The sequence below is a fragment of the Microtus oregoni genome, unplaced genomic scaffold (assembly GCF_018167655.1).
Source record: "Microtus oregoni isolate MIOR12 unplaced genomic scaffold, Mior012 000065F_ref0000479, whole genome shotgun sequence".
NCBI lineage: Eukaryota > Metazoa > Chordata > Mammalia > Rodentia > Cricetidae > Microtus > Microtus oregoni.
The window spans coordinates 7643988-7666096 of record NW_024543875.1 but is presented as its reverse complement, the minus strand read 5'-3'; the positions used below and the strand labels follow the sequence as shown (position 1 = coordinate 7666096).

General features: G+C 46.8%; 1 protein-coding gene across 5 annotated transcripts in view; it reads right to left on the bottom strand.

Annotated features, from left to right (window-relative positions):
* The window catches only part of Ctdp1 (CTD phosphatase subunit 1), a 59664-nt gene that overhangs the window by 2566 nt on the left and 34989 nt on the right, over window positions 1-22109 (bottom strand). For 4 of the 5 annotated variants that reach the window (XM_041640903.1, XM_041640906.1, XM_041640904.1 and 1 more), the window contains 2 exons: window positions 19086-19248; window positions 9317-9504 (listed from right to left, as the gene is read on the bottom strand). In XM_041640903.1, coding sequence (XP_041496837.1) covers window positions 9317-9504; window positions 19086-19248 — 351 coding nt within the window. The remainder of the gene's footprint in view (window positions 1-9316; window positions 9505-19085; window positions 19249-22109) is intronic. The other variant, XM_041640907.1, reaches the window with a different exon arrangement.

Below are 22109 nucleotides of genomic sequence, written 5' to 3'. Positions count from 1 at the left end.
CTGGTCACATGCTACTGAGAGCCCGTGTACATGGAGTATACGCTCAGTGAGTGGTAGAGAGCCAGTTGTGTGGGCAGGACACCATGGAGGGAATGGGGTGTACGAGTTCCTTCTGTTTGTGTGTTGCTTTCATTGGTTAATGAATAAAGAAACTGCCTTGGTCTAGTTGATAGAGCAGAACTTAGGTAGGCAGAAAGACAAAACTGAATGCTGGGAAGAAGAAAGGCGGAGTAGTGGAGAGACACAATGAAGCCGCCAGAGACAGACATGCTGAATCTTACCGGGTAAACCACTGCCATGTGGCCATACACAGATTAATAGAAATAGGTTAAATTAAGATGTAAGAGTTAGCCAATAAGAAGTTAGAGCTAATGGGCCAAGCAGTGTTTTAATTAATACAGTTTCTGTGCGATTATTTCAGGGCTAAGCTAGCCAGGCGGCCGGGACGAACAAACTGGCCCTCTCCTTACAACACCTTTGGAAACCAGTGAACTCTGTTACAAAGATGCTTAAGTTCTGTACATGGGGTACAGCCAAGAACACAGAGCCCTCCCTTCCAGCTTCAAAGAGCATGGTTTCAGGTGGTTTCAGTGCAGCAGACATAAAAATATACTGCTGCCAGGTTATAACTCAAACTCTCCACAGGCAGGGAAAGGAAAGCTACCTGAAGTTCCCCTATAAAAATACACCAAACCACTTACTGTGGCCTAACCATGCTCTGCTGACAAATAGGTCCTTTTCTAGCCAGTGTGTACCAAGTTTCACTGTGGCTTTCCTGAAACTCCAGTGACTATGGGCACATCTTTATCTGCCATTACCAGGGTGAGTACAGCCTCACTGCTCAGGTCTGGGGAGTCCCTTCAGGTGAGCACCCAAGCATCACTCTATCTGTAGCTATCTTCCTAAGTTTCCTTTACAAACACAAGTTACCTTCTGATTTATGGCCAGTACTTTCTGTATCATTGCTAACACTCACTGTGTGACACATGGCCAAGCTCGGAGTTAATTTCTGTGTTGGGTGTAAGGGTTGGGTTGAGATTTCTTTCTTTTGCAGTTGCACAGCCCACTGCTACAGCACCATTTGTGGGAAAGAGAATTTAAGAACTGCCTGAGGAAATATAAAGACCCACTATTCAAAGAAACCTTTTGGATTTTGAAGCAAAAGAAGAAACCTCCCCAAAATTGTATTTGGCTGCAGGAAAGCAAATATTTATTTAGCCAAACAGAGCACAAAGTTGCAAACACTGGATTTGCAAGACAGATGGCGCACACTTGGCCATGTATGTGATACAATGTATGAAAAGCTCTAAAAGTAGTAGGATAACAAATAACCTAGAAGAGAAATACTCCTCAAGTGAACAAGACCACCAAAATTCAAGCAGATAGTAAACAGAACGTTGGAAAATGTAAGTCAGGGTAAGGAGGGTACAGAACACTCAGCAGGTGGAATGCCCTCCTACAGCTGGGTGCAGGAACTTGAAGCCTTGAGTTCTGGGAGCTGCACGAACTCAGGGTACCCGTAGGAAATGGGCCCACCAGCATGCTGACACTGAAACACATACTTCTGTTTTGGTCCACGATGAACATTACTGCCAGAAAGCCAATGAGACTGAAGGGGAAGGGGGTAGATGAGAAGCTCAGTGGGGAAAGAGCGGGAAGGAGGATCCGAGTTTGGACCCCTGGCACTCATGTAAAAGCTGGACACAATCGTGCATATCTATATTCCCAGGTAGGGGTGGGGTGGGGGTGGAGAAAACTGGATCCTGGGACACGCCTGCTGGCTGCCTGGCTGAAATTGCAAGCTCTATATTAGGTGGGAGACACACAGTGCTTGCCCCCACATGTGCATGCACAAGCTGATACAGCACCTGTGCATGTGTGCATGCTCATGCACACGGAAACAAGCCGAGAAAGAGGTCACTCAACCCCGTGGTGACAGGAGAAGGGGGTAAATAGATCCCAGGGTACTGAGGTTCAAAGCTGGCAGAAGCTGGGACAACGTTCACCAGATCCTGAAATGCATTTTCAAGTAATGATTGCTATCCATGCTCAAAAATCTTTAAATAAATCTTGTCCACCCTCAAAATTCCCTTCCACTTATGCTTCTGTCTCCAACAGCATCTTCAAATAGAGCGAGCCCAAGGACAGTCGAGTGGCCAAAGGATGAATACCACAGGACAGTCAGCCTCCCCATCCAAGAAGACGGGGCTCCACGTGGGCTCATTTTTTTATGGTGTGTTACAAGTGAGTGCCCAGTGGTTGGGCAGGAGAAGAAAATTCTTGGCAGACATGGAACCCAAGAAGCTCCGCTCTGGGAAAGCTGCTGCATTCTGGTGTATGCAGGAGCACGTGCGTACACACTTGACTACCCCAGTGGCGTAAAAGCGGCACAACTGCCTGCCTTGGACTAACACTGATGCCTCCCTCTTAGTATCACATGAAGTATTTATATTTTGTTCTCACAACCAGCTGCACAACTCCACAGAGAAATATTAGCATATTTAATTTTGGAAAATATGAAAAAGCATATCAAATTCAATGTGGTAGAAGGATATAAACATGAATTATAGATGTAAATTTCCTCCCCAGTTTCTGAACTCACTGTTGTCACAGCATACATGGAACATTGCCTAAGGTTTATTATTCAAAAAGTGCAGAACTATTTTAATAAACACAGTGCTGTTCTACACCAGCACCCAATCTAGTAAGAGCCAACAGGTCCCATGTGCACTGCTCACATGCTGCTTACAGCTGTGCGGGTTGTTTTGTAGAAAGGAGAGAAAAGACCAGCATTATATGGGGCAACCCTGCTTTATTCCACTGCCTTTGCTGAACTCGGACGGGTCTGGGTAAGCTGCACAGGCATGGAGAAATACTTCTCAAAAGATTTGTGTTTGTGTGGCTTTGCACATACTAAAGTATGTGACTTTGCACACCAATAAAACTATGCAGAAGAATGTTGTGCCTCCCCTTACACACATGCACACATTTTGTGAGGTACATTCTTGTGTCCAGATCTGAACAGTCAGCAGGACAGAAAATACAGTCTCCCTCTTGAAGAGGCAGCTTCTGCCCCTCTCTACTTCTCCCCTTCCCTTTTGTCTCTCCCCCCTCCTCTCTCTTCTCTCTCTGCACTTCTCCTTCTCCCCTTTCCCTTCCATAACGTACTAATAAATATCGAACCTCACTCTGCATGGTGTGCCTATCCATCTGTCTCTTGCCTGCCACCTCCATGTGGCTCGCTGCCTGAGACCAGCCGCCTTTGGAGACCTGTGTGGTCTTGTGCAGCATCCCTGCCTGGGACTGGCTGCTCTCAGGACCAGCTGCCCTCTGCTTGCCACCACATGGCCCTCTGCCTGCAGCCACTCAGGGATCTGGGGATCCACAGCATTTTAAATTAATTTATTACACTGGTGCCGTGACTCGGATGGATCTTCCGCCCTGAACCCCTCTCCCGGGGTCGGGATCCAGAACCAGGTATTTTTTTACACAAAACCACGTGTTCCATATGCCTCAGTATGATTTCTACACCGTGAGTTCTACGTACACCACCGGCTTTAATCGGTGAGTTTCCCCCATTCTGGTGAGCTCCCAGCAATCTTTTGGTATTCCTAGAAACTGGGGGACAGCCCCCAACCATGGAGGGTTGAGCTCTTCGCTGACATTCATCTCTGGATTGCTTCCCTTAGTTAAAATTGTGACCAGACTGACCTGGGGTCAGTCCTCCTGCACTAGGACTGCACACTCTGTGGTGCATTCGACTGGGGACCCAGGGTCCCTCAGTTTTTTCTTTCTCTTTTCTTTTTTACCCTCACTGTTAAAGGCCTTCCATAGTCTTAAAAATACTTTTCATTGTGCAAAAATATCTGTCACGGTCATTCTGACATAAACGTGCTACTGTTTATACAATGTATATGTCTAAAATTTCTGTTTCCACAAACCCAAAAAATTCTTGTTGAGTTCCAGGGAGCCGAATCTAAGGATCCACCTTAAGCAGGTCAGATACACGCCCCCTCAATTCCCTGGTATTAATTTTTTTTCCCTTAATTTTGTCCTCTGTTCTGCCAATACCTTAAATAGGTGTAAGAGACACCAGACATTTCCATAGCACTAACACTGGACAGGAACAAACAGACTAGTTATGCCAGGATGTGACCAACACCCAGATTTCTCAGGTCCCCCCCACCAAAGACAACACCCATAAATAAACAGGAAGCAATCTTGAGAATCCGCCACCCCAATTCCTTTAATCTGTGGTGCCTAACCTCCCGCTTTTTCATTATAAAAAAAGAGATGTAAAGATCTTTCTCTTTAAGAGACAAACCATGCCCACTCCCTCCCCTGTCTGCTGAGGCAGGCAGATCTTCCTTCCTGCCTGCAGCCTGAGTTTCTTCCTTTTTTCTGTCTCCCTCTCAGAGAGGCAGCTTCTGTCTCTCTCTCTTCTGTCTGTCTCTTTGCTCTTCTTTTCTTCCTTCTCCCTCCATAACCCACTAAATAAATATCTAACCTCACTCTGCATGGAGTGCCTATCCATCTGTCTCTCACCCGCTGCCACCACATGGCTTGCCACCTGGGATCAGCTGCTTTCAGAGACCTGTGACGTGGTCTCGTGTACCATCCCTGCCTGGGACTGGCAGCTCTTGGGACACATGGCCCGCTGCCTGTTGCTGCTCAGGGATCTGCGGCATTTCTGCCACTGCAGCTATTGCAGCTATTCGGGGATCCCGCAGCATTTTATTTTTACCATTTCAGTCAGGACATACAATGTGCTGACAGAGCTCATGTGATTTTCAAATACATGTCTCGGCAGCTTTTGAAAAGCCTGCAATCTCCATACATAGATACAGGTAATGTAAGTTTCAGCTAAAAGTGTTTCTGAGCTTTCCTGCCTTTCTCCCCCGGCTTCAGATACGCTGATTCAGGCTAGACTTTGCCATACACGACCAGCTGCCCAAAGATCCCGAGCTTCTTTCTGGACCACAGCCTCTATTTCAAGGACCGACATGATTAAGTCAGCACCATATCTGCGGCTACAGCTGTGAGCTCCTGCCTACCCCCTCTACAATGTTGCTGGCAAACACTACCCTGGAGCACGTCCCAGGCCCAGCAGTGTAGCTATATGCACCACAGCATGAGTCTACTCTTTCCCTTTGCTGCTGGACAGCTCCTCCTGCCTATGGGGTTCGCAATGCTGCTCTAGCGGAGTGCATTCAGTCCAGTGTCAGGGCTCCTGGACGGCGTCTTCTTCCACATGTGAGGCACAGTTTTGTCGGTGCAGGAGTCCTGGCAGGTGACTGCTTTGTGAGCACCCGGATGGCCCTGCCACCGTGTCATGGGAACACTGGAAAGTAGGCTCACCTCACCTGAGAGCTTTCGGAAACACATTGAGCTTCTGCTTTAAGTGTTCTCATCTTCCACGCCTGAGCTGCACTGGGTCTGGTGTGGATTTCTTCTTTGACATGGAGTGTGTTGAACTTTTGGGTCATAAAAATCAAGGCCATCAAATTTCAGAAGTTTTTGGCCATTTGTCCCCCAGAATACTTTTTCTGCTTTCATTCTCCTAAAGTTAATTATCATGCCAAACCTAATTTCTATGCGAGGATCTCTGCAGTACTATTTAGTGAGGCCCCTAGATGTGAGAGCTGGGGCTAAAGTAAGCTTCCAGGGAAAGAACAGGATGGGGCAGGCTTGGGCAGAGCTACCCTGACTATCCCTGGTAACCACACTCTCACTCTCCATGCGGAGACACAACAGAACAGAACCTGGGGCCTGGAGAGGGAACTTGTATCAGGACATTATTCCTTTATAAAGTAGTGACATTTTCCTTGTTCACTCTTGTCCCCATACCCAGGACAGTGCTGACTAAGCAGGAGAGCCTGCATTGGGGCTTTGTGCCATCTAGCATGCCTTCAGGCTGCCACTCAGAGGGTGTGGAGTACCAATGGGGTAAAAGCAACACTGAGATCAACAGAGTGCCACCTAGTGCCATCGCAGTAAAGGAAGGACAGACACACCTCAGGCTCTCTGTCACCCAAGAGTCACAAGTATCAGCAAAATTGCTGCGGGCTTTGGCATTTCAATACTCTTGCTTTCACTTTTCCACTAACTCTAGGAACAGACTAAAGTCATGCTGTATTTCAAAGCTGACAGCTGTTGGCCGTGATACATACTCCCCCTCCCTTCCTATAAAAAGCTCTTGCCAGAAGGTAAGGTAAGCATGAAGGACCAAGTCTGATACAGCTGTGTACTCCACCTGGGTGCCAGGCACTTTCCCATCTTGTGCTGGGTCTCTTATCTAAGGGATGTATACAGAGAGTGCTGCTGTTGCTGAGAGGAGCCTGGATCACTTCTTGGTGGGAAAGTACAAATACAGTCGGGCTCCCTCCTCCTGTTAGTCACTTTCAAGTTCAAGTGTGCTAAGATTCTCAACAGCTTGGCCGTGTGAACCTGACAGGATGTGCTGCCAAGCAGAGCACCATGTGACAAACCAAGCCTGCACCTCAGCTGTTAAGCTTCATCACACTCAGGAACAGAACTAAGAAACTTGGCAGTTGTGAGACCTCCAAGTCTGAGAGGCACAGAGTTGATGGGAGCTGGGTCTATCCAGAATGTCTCCTTCCTATCCAGTTTCCAGAGGCTGTGCTGGCTGTTGGCTGGGACAGCTATCGGAGAACCTCATACATGTCATGAAAGGCCGCGGGAACTCGCCAAGCTCTGGTGAGAACTGCTGAGGCTGTCGTGGGTCCTTAGGGGTGAAGAACAAATGTGAGGAGGGCGAGAACTGTGTTGTGTGTTTGCTAACAAGGCTCTCCATCAGCCTTACTAGGCGCCAGAGGATGGACAGGGCTGTTACCTAGAAATCTGGGTGGGCATATACCAGGCTCCCCCATCTTGAATGCTCCCCCATTCTGCACCCAGGGCAGCTACACCCAAACTCTTCTGGCTAAGTCAGGTGGTTTTTGCTTAGAGGACTCATCCCGACCACGGCACAGCTGCTGTGCTGGAGGCCAGCTTGCTTTCTCACTGAGTAATACTCAAATGGGGGTGCAGAACAGATCTAATGGAGGCAGAGCTATGTCCAAGAGCCCAATGGGCAAGGAACAAAGGAGGGCCCAGAACCTTGTCCACCCTACTTCCCTGCACATATTTATTAAAAAACTGCTTGGCCATTAGCTCTAACTTCTTATTGGCTAACTTAGACCATTTCTGTTAATCTATGTATCACCACGTGGCTGTCGCTTACCGACAAAATTCTAACCGGCATCTGTCTGAGGCGGAGGATCCATGGCTTCTCTGACCCTGCCCTTCTTCCCAGCATTCAGTTCTGTCTTCTCCACCGACCTAAGTTCTGCCCTAGCAGGCCCAAAGCAGTTTCTTTATTCATTGACCAATGAAAGCAGCACATGAACAGAAGACCCTCCTACACCACTTAACTATGTGCAGAACCGAAATTCAGAAAGACTAGAGTGGGGGTGGGGGTGAGCTCTGCTCTTGGGCTGAAGGAGGCCACTGGATATGTGCAGGGAGGTAGGGTGGACAAGGTTCTGGGCCCTTCTCTGTTCCTTCTTGGGTATATCTCTGCCTCCATTAGATCTGTTCTGCACCCCCATTTGAGTATTACTCAGGGTTTCCTTTGCCAGGAAGCAGCTGTGTTCCAGCTGTGTTCATGTGGGCTCAGTGGATTCCCACCCAAAGGCCGAGTGCTGAGAGCAGTGAGGCTTTGTCTTATGTGCTTCTTAACGTCCTTTGTCCCCCTGATATGGTAACATCATCTTCATTGGAGGTTATTTTATCGCCATAGGGCTATGCCACTAAGGTTACATGGATCTAGTAAGGTTGCCTGACATTGAGGCCACAGGAATACCATAAGGCTGTATATGTATGTACCAACACTGATTAAGCCACATTATTTCTGTTGTTTGTTCTAAAAGGGCCCTTACGCACTATCCCTGAGCTCTGCATCCTGCCCACTGCTGTGAGATCTGAGAGGACAAAGACATATTACTTCGTGTCCATATACCCTCTGTATACCACTGCACAGGCAGGCAGGCAGGCAGGCAGAAACACTAAGCAATAAAAGATAACTATCAAATCAAGAAAAGACCAAAGATGATTATGAAAGAAAATACAACCATATGGCCTTCTAGATTCAGTGAAACAATTTAAGTCACAAAAAATACTGCATAATCTAAACCTGAAAGGATCACACTGGAAGAATTGGTGCAAAGAAAAGGCTTAAGCATGGTAAGGCAGGGTCTCTCTCTAACAGTGCATATGCAATGAAGGTGTGAGAACGCAGCGAGGGCAGGGCAGGGCTGGGGCAGAACACTGGAATTGGTTATCTTTGATTCCATGCCTTTTAGTGCTTTCTGGATTTTAAATAAATTCATGTCAATTTGATAAAACAAACTTTAAAGGCAAATCAGCTTGATATTATAATGCCATACCACTATTTAATAATAGCATATAGGGACCAACAGAGCAAAACAGAAAGCCCACCATATATCCAGAGACTAATTTCAAACTAGTGGAGAATATTATTGGATAAATTGTGACAGAACTATTAGGTTCCTTATTTGTTTTACTGACGATCCTGAGGCCAGGACACCTAGCTCCATAAGGATGCACAGAAGCACTTTAGCAAGTGTGCAGCACAACATCAAGGCACAGACAGACACGAGGCTGGAAGAACATACAGTGAGGAGAACCTTTGTCAACTGAAAAGCACTGACAATCAAAAGGGGAAAGATGCGCATGCTCGCCAGCACTTGAAAAGGCCCCGCACGCCATTCTGACAGCAGCAGATGGAGCTGCTGAGTCTTGATCCACCACTTGACTGCCCACTAGTGACAGGACACCCACTGTGACCCCTGATACTTAGGAAGAATTCCCATGGCAACATCCCATCTGTATTTATACCTACCTAGAGGAGAAGGTAGGGTAAGGTAGCTCCCCCAGGATGGAGCCTCTGAAAGTGCTATTAGAGTTAAGTATGCACCCACTGGCAACCACTGGCCTAAGTGGATGCCACACAGGCAATGCCAAAGGCACACCTCAGGCCACTCCCTAACCCCCACAGAATGACCCGAGGTGTGACAGTCAGACCTTTCAATAGAGCTAGGACCACATGCAGTCAGAACAGTTTCCACAAATGATCTCACAATGCTCCGCCACCACCAAAACAAGGAGGCCAAGCAGGGTTCTCTTCTCCCTTCCCACTGTTGTGAAAATGACACCAACACCCAGAACAGAACGCAAACCTCAGTGACAGGCAGGTGTAGGCCTGGAACTGCCTCCCTCAGGCGCCCATCCTCACCTGGGTCCTCGCATGCCAGCGGTGCTTCTTTCGCCAGATGGGGACAGCCCTAGGGGCTGCTCTCTTCGGATCCCTGGAGCTCTGGGCTTCCGGGACTTTGATGCTCTCTCCTGCTCATTGTCTTGGTCTTCTGGCTTCTTCTTCTCACTGTCACTGTCATCACTGCCTTCTCCAAGGATGTCATCGACCTGACAAAAGGGGGAAGAGTCAGTGGTCTTGCAAGTTAGCTTTCTGTAAGAGTCACATGATCCACTTGCCCAGGAAGAACCACAATAACTTCACAGCATCCCCACATAAGGGCATACTCAGTTATATTCCTACTTGAATGCTGGAGTCTAAAGCTACGCTTAAATGACAGCAGAAGACCAGACAATCCCATGGAGCATGCACGTGAGTCCCAAGGAAGGGATGGTGGTTTTCGTTATGGCTTAAGTTTTCACATATTGTACTGATGGACTTTCTGTGAGCTGGACATTCACTTAGCATCTTCTGGATCAGGAGACCCAGAGCCTGAGGACGTATGTCCCAGGAGAAAGTGGCTCCTAGACACTGGGGTCTAGAGCGCAGTTGTTCAGCTGGCTTTTCTTTCCCATCTGCCTCACGAAGGTGATGCAAGAACAGTGAGAGGGAAGAGGAACAGGCCTGCCAACCTGGGATTCCTGCTCCCGAGATCTGAGGGTGGGCGGAGGGCAGACAACAGGGTGGGGGAACACCGCAAACAGAATACAGGTGATAGGCTTCTGATAGAGGAACCTCACTGGGGTCCAACACTACACTGAGCTACCTTTTACCCGGGTAACAGAGAGTAGGAGCTGTTGTTATTCTTACTGCAAGTAGGAGCCACGCTGTGCAGAGAAGGCAAAGGCAACCCCAGGCTTTGGCATTCTGGCCCAAGAACTCGAGTTCTTAGCTTTTATCCTGCACTGCAGGGATGAGCAAAACAGGGCAGGGGGCTACACCCAGCTGCTCACCAGTGCAGTGGTTACTGAGCTTCAGCAATGATAATGTGGTAGTCCTGATGGGCAACTCCAGTGAGGCTTCCACCCAAGCACAGCTTTGTCAGGCCAACAGGCAACTTGGGTGAGATCCACGGCCACCAGCGTCTCTGGGTGGCTGGTTGCATCTACATCCTGATCAGAAAAGCATTTCCTATATCTGTGCCAGCCTTCTTGTGAGGCAGACAGCTGACTTGAGCATGTATTAGCTCTGCTGGCTGGCCAAAGACTTATAGAAACATCTTAAAAGCCAAAACGAAATGTGGGCATACACCAAGTCTGGCTTTGTTTCAATCAAGCTTCTGTTTGGAAATGACATGAATTTTCCAAAGGTTTTCTTGTGCAAATGTGTCAACTGCCTTTTGAAAACTACTTAACTGTAATGAACTTAATTTAAAAGACAAAACAGGAAAGCTGTTTTGTTAAATGTTAAAGAAAAACGTAAAAACAAGTGTGGAAAAAATTCAGATACAAAATTAAATACTAAATCTTCACAAAAGGCCACACAGCACACCAAACACTCCTGTGTCTATCAATATACAGAACACAAGAGGGTCCCCCAGCCAGACAAGCTCTCTGAGAATCTGTCTCATCACAGCTTTAGAGCCACAAGGTGTGGCTAGAGGTAGACAGTACACCTGAACACACGGGACAGAATATGGTAGCTAGCCTACAAGCCGGAGTCCAATGTAGCCCCTCCTGCTCTTCTGTCATGGAAGCGCCTTGCAAGACACTGACAGCCTTGGAAGAGAATGACAGACAGACAGCTCTCCCTAGCCTGGTGCAGAACATGCCAGGGAACTGGCCCCACACCCATGTCACCAAACAGGACCAGCACTGCCTCAAAAGCACCACCATTCCTACAACTGACTACTGACTAGAGAACGAGGGCTCCAAGAACAAGTTTCTTAATCTTAAACTTGTACCAATTGATTTGGAGTTCAAATAAATGTACTTACCTCCTTGTCCCAAAGAACCAACATTCTGAACCAACTCAATGTATTTATAGATGCATTAAGTCAGTCTTGCCTGCAAGTTTCCTGATGACGTTACCAAGGACAGAGGGGACTCCACACAGAATTTCAGGGCCTCCAGGATACTGCTGACACATGCTAACTTCCCGAGACTGTCCTGGCTTCCTCCTTACGTGAAAGCTAATGTCCGTCAGTCAGTTCCTGACATATGCCTATGACCATGATTCAGCGGCATAGAACAGGCACCACCTCACAGTACTTTCAAAACCTGATTATATGTCATTCTTCTTTGTCTGTAACTAGGCTGGTTTTCTATTGTTGGACGAAGGCTTCTATTTTACATACAGGACACTCCTGGGACTCTTCAGTGGTAGGTATCTGAAAGTCGCTGGGAGTCAAGCACTCAACTAACTCACCCAAGGGCAAATGCAACAGGGGAGACTGCCATTCCCATGGTTGATATTCCCACACAAGAGACTCCTATTGGAATCCAGTGGCCTAGTGGTCATGCCAAGGCCAGAGAGGCAGCCCATGACCTCAGGACCTCAGTCCTACAGCAATAGGAAATCAACCTGCAGCCACGAGGAGCTGGGAAGATGCAGGGCAGAAGGCTCTGGCCCAGCAGGGGACACTGCTCCCTGCACCTGATTCCTGACCCCGGGAACAGGACAAAGGAAAGACAGAGCTTGCTCTAAGCTTCTGCGTCTGTGGTACTTGTTATGCGTCACAGAACTAATACAGCGGTGGGATGTATTTAAGGGGAATGATGTCAACGGAGAAGCTATTTTCATGAACAGAAAACACTTTGAAGGCCAAAGAGAAACTTTAATGACATGTGAAAAACCCCAAACTTGGAAAACAAACTTGAAGCGTTCTGAAACTGCTCAAGAGGATTTAAAACTGCCACACAGATGCTGGCTGTAGGCAGCACATATGTTCTGAAAACGACTTATGCAAATTACACTCTAAAACCCCTAAGAAAGTTCCTTACACCAGGGAGATGAAAACAAAAGATAACCACAAACTCTTTCTCGCATATAGATTTTCACATGCAATGAACCTTATCTTACTAAAACTTCAGTGATCAACACTTCCAGGAAATAAAGGACCAGAGAGATAAGACTCACTGATTTAAAAAAAAAAAAAAGCAAAAATGAACATATGAGGATCTTTTAAATCACCATCAAGCAACATTTTGTGTAGGATACATTGTTAGCAAATGGCTCACTACCCTCTACTGACTAAACAGCTTATCCAAGGGTGTGTTCTAGGATAACTGCCTAAGACCCAGTCACTAGCTGACAGAGGTAAAAATGACTGCGCGTAGTCACAGAGCATTCCCAACACCTTCACACGTCTGCTGCGCTCGGTCAAACATCTCAAATGCGTCAGCAGCGAACGGTCCCAGTCAGGCTGTCTCTTCAGTTTCCTGCACGGGTTCTCATTCCACAGGAATTACTGCTACACAGTTGGTTTTAGCCCAAACGCTAAGAGGGGACTAATTTCTGTTATAAAGATAACGGGAGCAGACAGACGGGTGCTGAATTCAGCCAACAACAAACCCACTCTTCCACTGAGTCAGGAGATAATTCACACACGGTGTGTTAAAGCAACACACATGCAGCTCTCACCGCAAGTGCTCACCACAGCGCTCTTAGGTTCCTCAAGCAGGAGGAGGAAGACTTCAAGGACAGAGGTGGGACTGAAGGTGGCCGCTGGGGCCCAGGAGAGCCGTGGGCAATGGTTCTCTACAGCCGGTGTAGGCACTGCCCTGCTTCCTTAGTAACAACTTTCAAAGACTGAGAACAGCAGTGGGCAAGCAAGGAGATACGATGTTGCACCTGTCTCTGCTTCATTATCACTATATAAAATCTTTTCAGGTATTATCACTCAGCTTAAAAAAAGGTAATATCTGCTAATCATCTGAGGATAAACAGAATGTCCACAATAGTAACAATAACTAGCTTCCTAAAATGGAAAGATGAGAGACATGGGAGACACAGAATCTCTAGCACCATTTTTTTTCTGAGAACATAGCTCTAGGAAGCCTGCAACTTGCGTAAATCAGTCAATCTCCTGGTTTTCATGGCTGACCAAATACATTCTTCCCAAGACAGTAAACAAGACATAGGTAAACAACAGATAGGGCCACACGACCGAAGGTGCGGGCCAGACACAGGATACAACCATAAAGCAGCAAAAAGAAGGTTGGGAATAATATACCCGCTCCCCACCCTCATGTACTAGTGATGGGATCATATACAGTGCCCTAAGAGAACCAGAGAATAGGACTCTTAAAAAGTGACGTCGCAGTAGTGTGGGTTAGTCCTAATACTACACAAAACATCTTTTAGCAATGCTGACTACACACACGCATGTGGGCATGAACCCATGCCTGCCCCCAGGGGCCTTCCCAGCTCAATTCTGTAACAGGGAGGGAAGAGAACAAACAGCTCAAGAATTAAAACCATGTCCTTGCCATGTGGTGGCGGTGCACGCCTTTAATCCCAGTACTCGGGAGGCAGAGGCAGGTGGATCTCTCTGAGTTCGAGGTCAGCTTGGTCTACAAGAGCTAGTTTTAGGACAGCTGGGGCTGTTAGAGAGAAACCCCGAGAACAGGCAGAAGATGAAGCAATCCTAGCAGATGTCAGCATCATTTATCCTCTGTATGAAGGTCTAGAGCGGGACTGGGAAGCCGTTCCACAGAGAAGCACAATCAAGAGCTCTAGCTGACTGCTTCAGCTTGCCTGCTCACTGCTGCTGGAAGCAGGAACTGCCTGGACTCATATCATCTACTACTGCTTGCTATGTGCGCCCCTTGAAGCCTCACCCAAGGAGACCCTCTGCTCTGCCTGCAGCTCTGGATCAGGACCTCTGCCTGGCTGCCCTCATGGGCCTCCCCAGATGATTTCTGCTGCATTTTTGCATGCCCTTGCTTTGGTGACATCACCTCTTGTTTGTCCTCTCAACTGGGCTACTCCAGTCACCTCTACTAGATGGTTATCCATTTCTGTTCTCTATCTGCTATGAGATTTATTTTTCTTCTTTTGCTTGCTGTGTAATTAATAAACTCACCCATTTAAAACCAGAAGTATGGCTATCAACGATCATTCTCTGGACTGTACAGAACCAATAACTATCAGAGAAGTTTATTAGTGATAAGGCCTGGACAGTCTTAGTTAACCTAGTTACCTTACTTACCCATGCTACTAGTGATGGAGCAGCCTACAGCCTCCAAGCCCACTTGTTTCTTTGTAGAAAACCAGCCTGCAGGTAGTCCTGACCCTCTCCAGGCTGGTATTCTGCCTTGGGGATTCCACTAGAATCTTTGGCTTTGACATATTTCTAGAAACATACACAGGATTACAAAGCAGCTAAAACTAAAGCACAATGTTGATTTTTGTTAACTACGCATGTTTCTGCTGTACCTTTTTGGCCCACCCCAATCTCTAATTTGCTTTCTAGGCAATGAGGACCTGCTCTGTGGTTCTGAACAGGGAATGATACCGTCAGTGCTGTGCTCAGAAGAGCACTGGCTTTCCCTGCTCACAGTGGTGGCACTGGAGCCTCCATTAGGTATCTGGGCTTTGGGCAGTAAGCCATCAAAACCGCTGTGAAGCAAGACAGGAATGAGAGGGTGACAAGGACAGGGATCTGCTCACCAGCTCAGGGAACACAGACACGGTGGGGAGGAGAAAGCACTGCTCATCTGCGTCTTTCTCCTAAGCAGGACCTCCATAGGTACTGTGACCCTGCCACAAGGCACCAAGTCTCAGCTGCTCTCTATGGCTCTCTCAATCTTGCATCTTTTATGCCTTCAAAACGAGTACCACGTGGACAATGTTCATACATTGCCAAGATGCAGCCTGGCCTGGCAGCTTCTGTGTGCTGACCTTGAGGAAACACGTTTCTATCGTCCCAGTGAGGCACGGGTGGTTTCACCTCAGTGGTGCTGAGCTCGGACAATCACAGCCATTTCTCCAGCCCCAGGCACACAGATTCTTAGCAAAAATATCCACAAATAGCCCCAACTGAGCTAAGACAAAAATTCTTGTTCCCCTCTGAACCATTCCTCCACTGTCTTCATTATTCTTAGCAATCTTCTCTTCTAAGCTCCTGCTGGAGGCCAGTAAGCTCTGAGCACTCAAAAGCTTTTCTGGTCCGAAGTTCCGAAATCCTCCACAATCCTCCAATAAAAGAGTCCAATGCACAAGAAGGCACATGGTCAAGTTCATAGCAGCAACAAGCCCACTTTTCTCGTAACAACTTCTGTTCTAGTTTCATTTCTGTTCCCATGATAAAACAAACAAACAACAACAAACAAAAAAAACCCAAAACAAAACAAGCAAAAAACCCCATTCCAACCAAAGCAACACAAGAGAGAGAAAGGGCTTGTTTGGCTTACAATTCAGGTCAGTTCGTTTCTGAGGAAGGCAAGGGAACAGACGCTGAAGAGCTAGTCACACCACAGCCCGTAAGAGGCGCAGACGAGGGCGCCTATACTGCTTGCTTGCACTAAGCTCAGTCGGCTTCCTTCAGGGTGTGTCTTAATAGTCAAGACAACCCCCCCCCCCAGACATGCCCACAGGCCAACCTGATGGAGGCCATTCCTCACTAAGATTCACTTTCTGAGTGGTTCTGGGTTGTGTCAAGTTGACAGTTTAACTAGCAGAGTTATACAACAACTCCAACATCTGTACCCTGCCACAATACACCACGCCAATGAATGCTGCCTGAAACACCACAGCTCTGAACGGCAGAGCTGCGGCTGTGTATACCAAGCGTTCTGCTCATACACAGAGAGCTATTTTCAGAAAACAATATTTTTCCACCATTAGGAGACAGATATGAAATTAGTGTACCTTCAATTATATTGAATGCATTAGAATGTTTTTTATACATGGTGTTTGAGTTGCTGACTTTTTAAAATTTTATTTTAAAAAAAATCATCAAATGAACTTTGGTTTGGGATTAGCACAAAATTTCCCCCAATTTTTTGAAATGGCCCTAAGCATATTACTGCCATTATATGATGTGTCTGTCCATCCATCCATCCTTCCTCCCCTCCCTCCCTCTTTCAGTCAGTCCTTTCTTTCATGAGCACGTTTGTGTATGTGTGTGCTTGGTAAAATAGTATTATAAGAGTTGATGATTAAAAAATCAAAATATCAACTAATAGAAAAATGTAAAGGGTGCTCCATATTCTGCAGTATCAAATATTTAATCAAGAAAAACAGTGCTGGGGCTACAGTTTAATTGGTAAAGTGTTTGCTATGCGAGCATGGAGACCTGAAGATCTGAATGAAATCCCTACAACTTAACAAAAAAAGTCAGGCATAGCGATACACATTTATAATCCAGCTGTGTAGGCAGAGAGGTGGACCCACTGGGTTTGCTGGCCAGTCAGCCTAACCTAGTGAGTGAGAGAGCCCGTCTCAAAACCAAGGTGGAGAGTACCTTAGGAACGATGTCCAAGGTTGTCCTCTGGCCGCCACAGGCATGGAAACATGTATTCATGAACACTTTAAATAAGTAAGTTCACCTTAATAGCATGCAAGTTTGCTTTCACCTTTAATAAACGACAAGATTTCATATATATATATATATATATATATATATGATCAAAGAAGTGTTTTGTTGTTTTGTTTTTTTTGTTTTTTTGTTTTGTTTTGTTTTTTTTTTGGTTTTTTGAGACAGGGTTTCTCTGTGGTTTTGGAGCCTGTCCTGGAACTAGCTCTTGTAGACCAGGCTGGTCTCGAACTCACAGAGATCCGCCTGCCTCTGCCTCCCGAGTGCTGGGATTAAAGGCGTGCGCCACCACCGCCCAGCTTCAAAGAAGTGTTTTAAAATAAATTTCTTCATGATTTACTGCAAGTAAATGTTTGATTTGTAATGGAAAAAACCCTTGCCAACTCACCCATGGAAGCACCCCAGGTAGCCACAGGGAGGGATGTGAATGTGTGTTTCTGCCAGAAAAAGAGGCCCAAGTTCTGACCCGCACCCCAAGTCCTGCTCTGGTCCTTGTGTCTATGGTTTCAATGGAGATAGGGTCTTTGTGGATGTGCTCGGTACGATGAGGTCACCTGGGTCAGGGTGGTTTGCTGAGAGCACGGACCCTGACAAGAAGAGAGTGTTGAACCTAAGCACTATGTGCAAGCACATCGACACTGAACGGATGTAGAGGGGTTCAGGCAGACCCTAAGTGGCCAGAGGCATGTGAGGATAGCCTGGTGCTTACATCTTATGTGGCTGACTACCTGCCCTCTGCTTCTCCTGAAGACTGGAAAGAGTCCATGTTGACCAGTGGCCCATGGCACACTTCCCTATGCCTATGTATGGGGAAGCCTGGCTGCTATCTTTGTTGGAGGACAGGATGTTTGCTTTTCTGGGTCTGCGCAGGGTGCTGAGGGCTGTGAAGGTTCCAGTTTTCTTCCTTCACCTGAGCAAGCACCCATGCATGTGACACCAGCCCCTCCTTCTTAGGAGCACATGTCTGAGAAAGGAAGGCTGGGGCTAAGGCTGGCTCCTACTGCTGAAAGGGTAAGACTCTGGAGTAACTCAAAGTTGCTGTTTCACAGGATAATTTGAGGTCTTTTGACATTAAGTGAATAAAACCACAAGTGTGGTCAAGCTGTGCCCTCTGAGACAGGCCAAGAAGCCAGAAGGGAAACAGCAGTATGGAAACCATGCAGGGTGGAGAGCCAACTACGCTTGCAGGGAGCAGGCACTGCTTTAGTAAGAGTCAGCTGACCTTGAGGACAAGGAAGCAGTGGTCGAGAAAAACCTTTTCATGAAATAAAACACTTAATGTTCAAGAACACAGACATGGTAAAAGCTCAGAAGTAAGTTATCGTCTGAGAGAAAAATCTGAGCTGTTGATGGAATTCCACCCTGAAAATATTGTCTGCATTTTCTTGCTTTTGCTAAAAATAAATGAATAACCATGTTTCTTCCTCGAGATCTCTCTGCTGCATGATCAATGGAAACAGAACACTCCTGTCCCCACAGCAAAGTGTGCCAGGTAACTGTGCTCAACTACGGTTGCAGGAAAAGTGTAGAGGCAGCTTTTGTCCACCTGACTGGAGGCTCAACTCTTAGACTGGTCCCCTAAAAGCAGTTTGCAAAGCAATGACACTGCAGGCGACACGACAAAATCCCTGGAGCAGAAGCTTCTGTAAGAAGGCTAGCCTGAGAGCCGGCGGAAGATGTGTAAGGCCAAGGGTCCCAGGAATGCCCAGGGCTGAGCCAGGGCTTGTATGAGAACATGAGTCTAGAGTACAGGCTACTGACCTCTGAGACAGTTCTAAAGGATATGCACCCTGTAAACAAAACGCACCTGTAGCCCTGGTACTCAATTCCCCAAACAGAGCATTTGAAAGAGCTAACTACTTATGTACCTAAAACTATTTAGTGGTGTAAAAATGACAGAAGAAATGGTGTTAATTTGTCTGAATCCATGGTTTTAAAATCTATGTTCAACTGAATGCAAACTAATTTAGGTTACCTCATCCTGAATTCCATCAACTTTCTGTCTGAACTGTTGTTCCCTAACAGGTTACCCTGAAAAGCACTGTGTCTCCTGTATCACAAAATGCCAGAAGTCCTCTCTTGTGACAATTCAGAAATCACGAAGCTCTGGGAGTGGGGCTTACATGTTCTTGTGTCCATCATTTCACATGGTTTCAAATCCCTTTCAGCAGGAAAATATGTCTCACAACACCTATCTATTCTGCACAGACCCACTGACTCTGATGTGTGGGTGACAGCCTCTAGGACCTGGGGCCTGCATCACATTCTCACCTCTTTGTCCATACTCTCTAAGTCCTCCTTACAGAGAGTATACAGCGGCATTGTCTCTGACATACTGGGTTGTCGCTTTCTTCTAGCAGGGCCAGGCTGCTCTCCATCCTGAGCTTCTGGCAGCTCTTCACCAAACATCTGCTGCTGATGTGGCTGAACAGCTCTGAAAGGAATTTTACAGTCCCGCATGAGGAAAGCAGTTCCATAGCACCTTGCCAGCTCTGCAGCAGACCCCTGACTCTTGAACGAGGTGACACACACGGACAACATTTGGAGGGAAAGAAAGGGTGTTCTGACCACTGTGCCCACCTGCTATCTCTGCTTGTTTAGCAAACCCAGCAGCTCTTCTTCAGCCATGTTGTGGCCCTGTGGAGGCTCACACTCACCTGCTTTACAGAGAATCCACCCTGTCCACCTGACTTGACCTGAGCACAAAACTTTATTAAAGACAAATGGTTTGCTAGAAATCATCAGAAAATGTCATTTACCCTTGAATAGTCATAGTCAAAAGAAATAAAGACAAAGAGAAAAACAAAAGTGACGTTGACATGCTCTTCAGAGCACAAAACAGAACCCAAACAGGATCAGTGAATGAAGAGATGGCTATCAACGGAGTGGAATTATCTGCTTACAAAGGCCAGGGAAGAAACATTAGATTACTTGTGCACAGCTTCATTAAGTACCGTAGTAACCAATCAGCTACAAGGACCAAGTTCAAGCTTCAAAGACACTGTAGTTGCTGAACATCCAATTGGAGGCCCCGCTGGGATATTCATTCCTACTTGTGACCCCCAACATGTCAACATGAAGCTGGTATTCTTAATGGCAAAAACTGCAGCTATGCTCAAACAGTGTCTGTGTGTAATGTGCACCTAGGTGTGCGGGACCTCACTGAATACACTTTATGCATGTTTAAGTTCATGTCAAAATTTAAGGCACAGCGCTCATATACACACTCTAGGACTTGGAAGGCTGAAGCAGGAAAACTACTGTGCGCCTGAGGCCAGCCTGTGCTAGAGAGTAAGACAGCTGTCTCTAGAACAGCTCCTTCCCCAGGCTGGCCGTCAGACACTACAGATAGGGTGGTAAGACCCCACTACCATGAAGAAAATGTGGGACCCGGCGAGATGGCACAGCTGATAAAGGTATAGCAGCCAAGCCTGACCACTTGATTCGATGCCCAGGACCCACAAGGTGGAAAGACAGCTGACTCCTCAAGTCCTCTTACCTCCACAAGGATGTCATAGCATATGCAAACCTACACAAATACATGCATGGACGTATGCACACATACATAGAGATTAAATGTAAGGAAAAAGAATAATGGAGCATTAACTCAAAGTCACAAATTAAAAAGCAACTATATTAGGCTAACTAAATATTATCTAATGAGAGAAAAATATTTTCTATCTCGATACCTTTAAAAGTGCAATCTCTGCTTTTCCGAAGACCCCATGTTTGTCACGTACACCCTCGTCCCGCAAGGAAGACGCGCGACACACCAAAGCTCTTCTCACTGCAGTTTATTCCAGGACTTTATTCACTTTCTCTCTCTCCCTCTCTTTCCTCTCTCCTCGGGCAAACCTCTCCCAGCCCTTAAGTAGGCATGGGCTGCCAACCCTGAACTGCCAGGTGGGCACTGCCTATAGTTCACGCATATGCAGGCAGCTGATAATCATTGCGTGATCATAGCATAGGTCAGGCCTTAGCCCTCTCAGGAGTTGATTATATATCTCCATCAGGTGTGACACCACGCAGCTCGCTACACATGTTCATACCTATTTTATTTATGTTTTAATAAATAAAGCTTGCCTAAAGATCAGAAGGGCAAAGCTAAGCCACTAGAGGTCAGGCACAGTGGCACACACCAGGGTTTGGGAGACAGAGGCAGACAGGTCTCTGTGAGTGGAAGGCCACCCTGGGCTACACAAGATCAATGCAGAAACAAATCCAGGTGGTGGTGCCTCACACCTGTAACCCCAGCACTAGAGGGGAAATAAAATGGGAAGAAGAGAGAATATTTGACTGCAGTCACCCAGCCTAGAGTAAGACTTCTCTAGTGACTTGGTTGCTTTGCTTTCTGGTTTTCGGGTTGCCCTCCAATATCTGTTTCTGGATTTTTATGTGGCAAAGGCTCAATACTGCCTTTCTGAGACAGAGGAGGTGACTCTTAAATCAACAATGAAACACTACTATTAGTAAATTTGCTACAGTAAACACCCCTTCTGATGTTATTTTCTTATATATAAGCAAAGAATTTGGAGATGAGGCAAATGAACTTTCCTGTTGTCCTGGCTGCCTTAGACAGCTGAACTATCTTTATGCTGCACTGGCCATTCTTGAACCCCCATGGACACTGCTGGAAAGCTGCCTGCCTCAGGGCTGTTTCAAACTCCTGTACTAGAGTTTTTGCTATCATACACCAAGCCTTGTCAAGCTCCAGAAGATCCTAAAACAATTTCCACCTAGACTAAGGGACACCATTTCCCTGGGGGCCTACCTGAGACTTGCCTTTGACTGGCATCAAAGGGCAATGCTATGAGTACTGTGAAAACTCCATCCTCCAACTCTATAGGACAGGCTGATTGGCTCACTTGCTGAGCTGGGTGGGCAGTGCTCTCCTACCTAGTTCTGCATTAGGCTTCTCTTCAATCTTTATCTGCTTACTTTTAGTAGAGTGGGCTAAGTGGCAAGATGAGGAAAGCAGCAGAGTCACAATCAGGTTAGAGGCAGCAGAGTGGCAGTGAGAGCCGGCCAGTCGGCACACAGAGACGCCAAAGCAGCAGGGTTGGTAACTGAAGAGCTCAGAACAGCTGGGATAAAACCAAGGGGAGACCGAGGTTGACGAACAGAAGACTGAAGGACTAGAAGAAAATCATGGACCTTGGTGCTGAAGCCTTCCATAGTGCTGCTTAGCCTTTAGAGTCTAAGCCACCCCAGGCTTGGACACTGCTAATACTAGGTGCTGTCAGGAGCTAGAAAATCATGGCATCTAGGCCTGCACAGAAGTTCCAAAGCCAACTG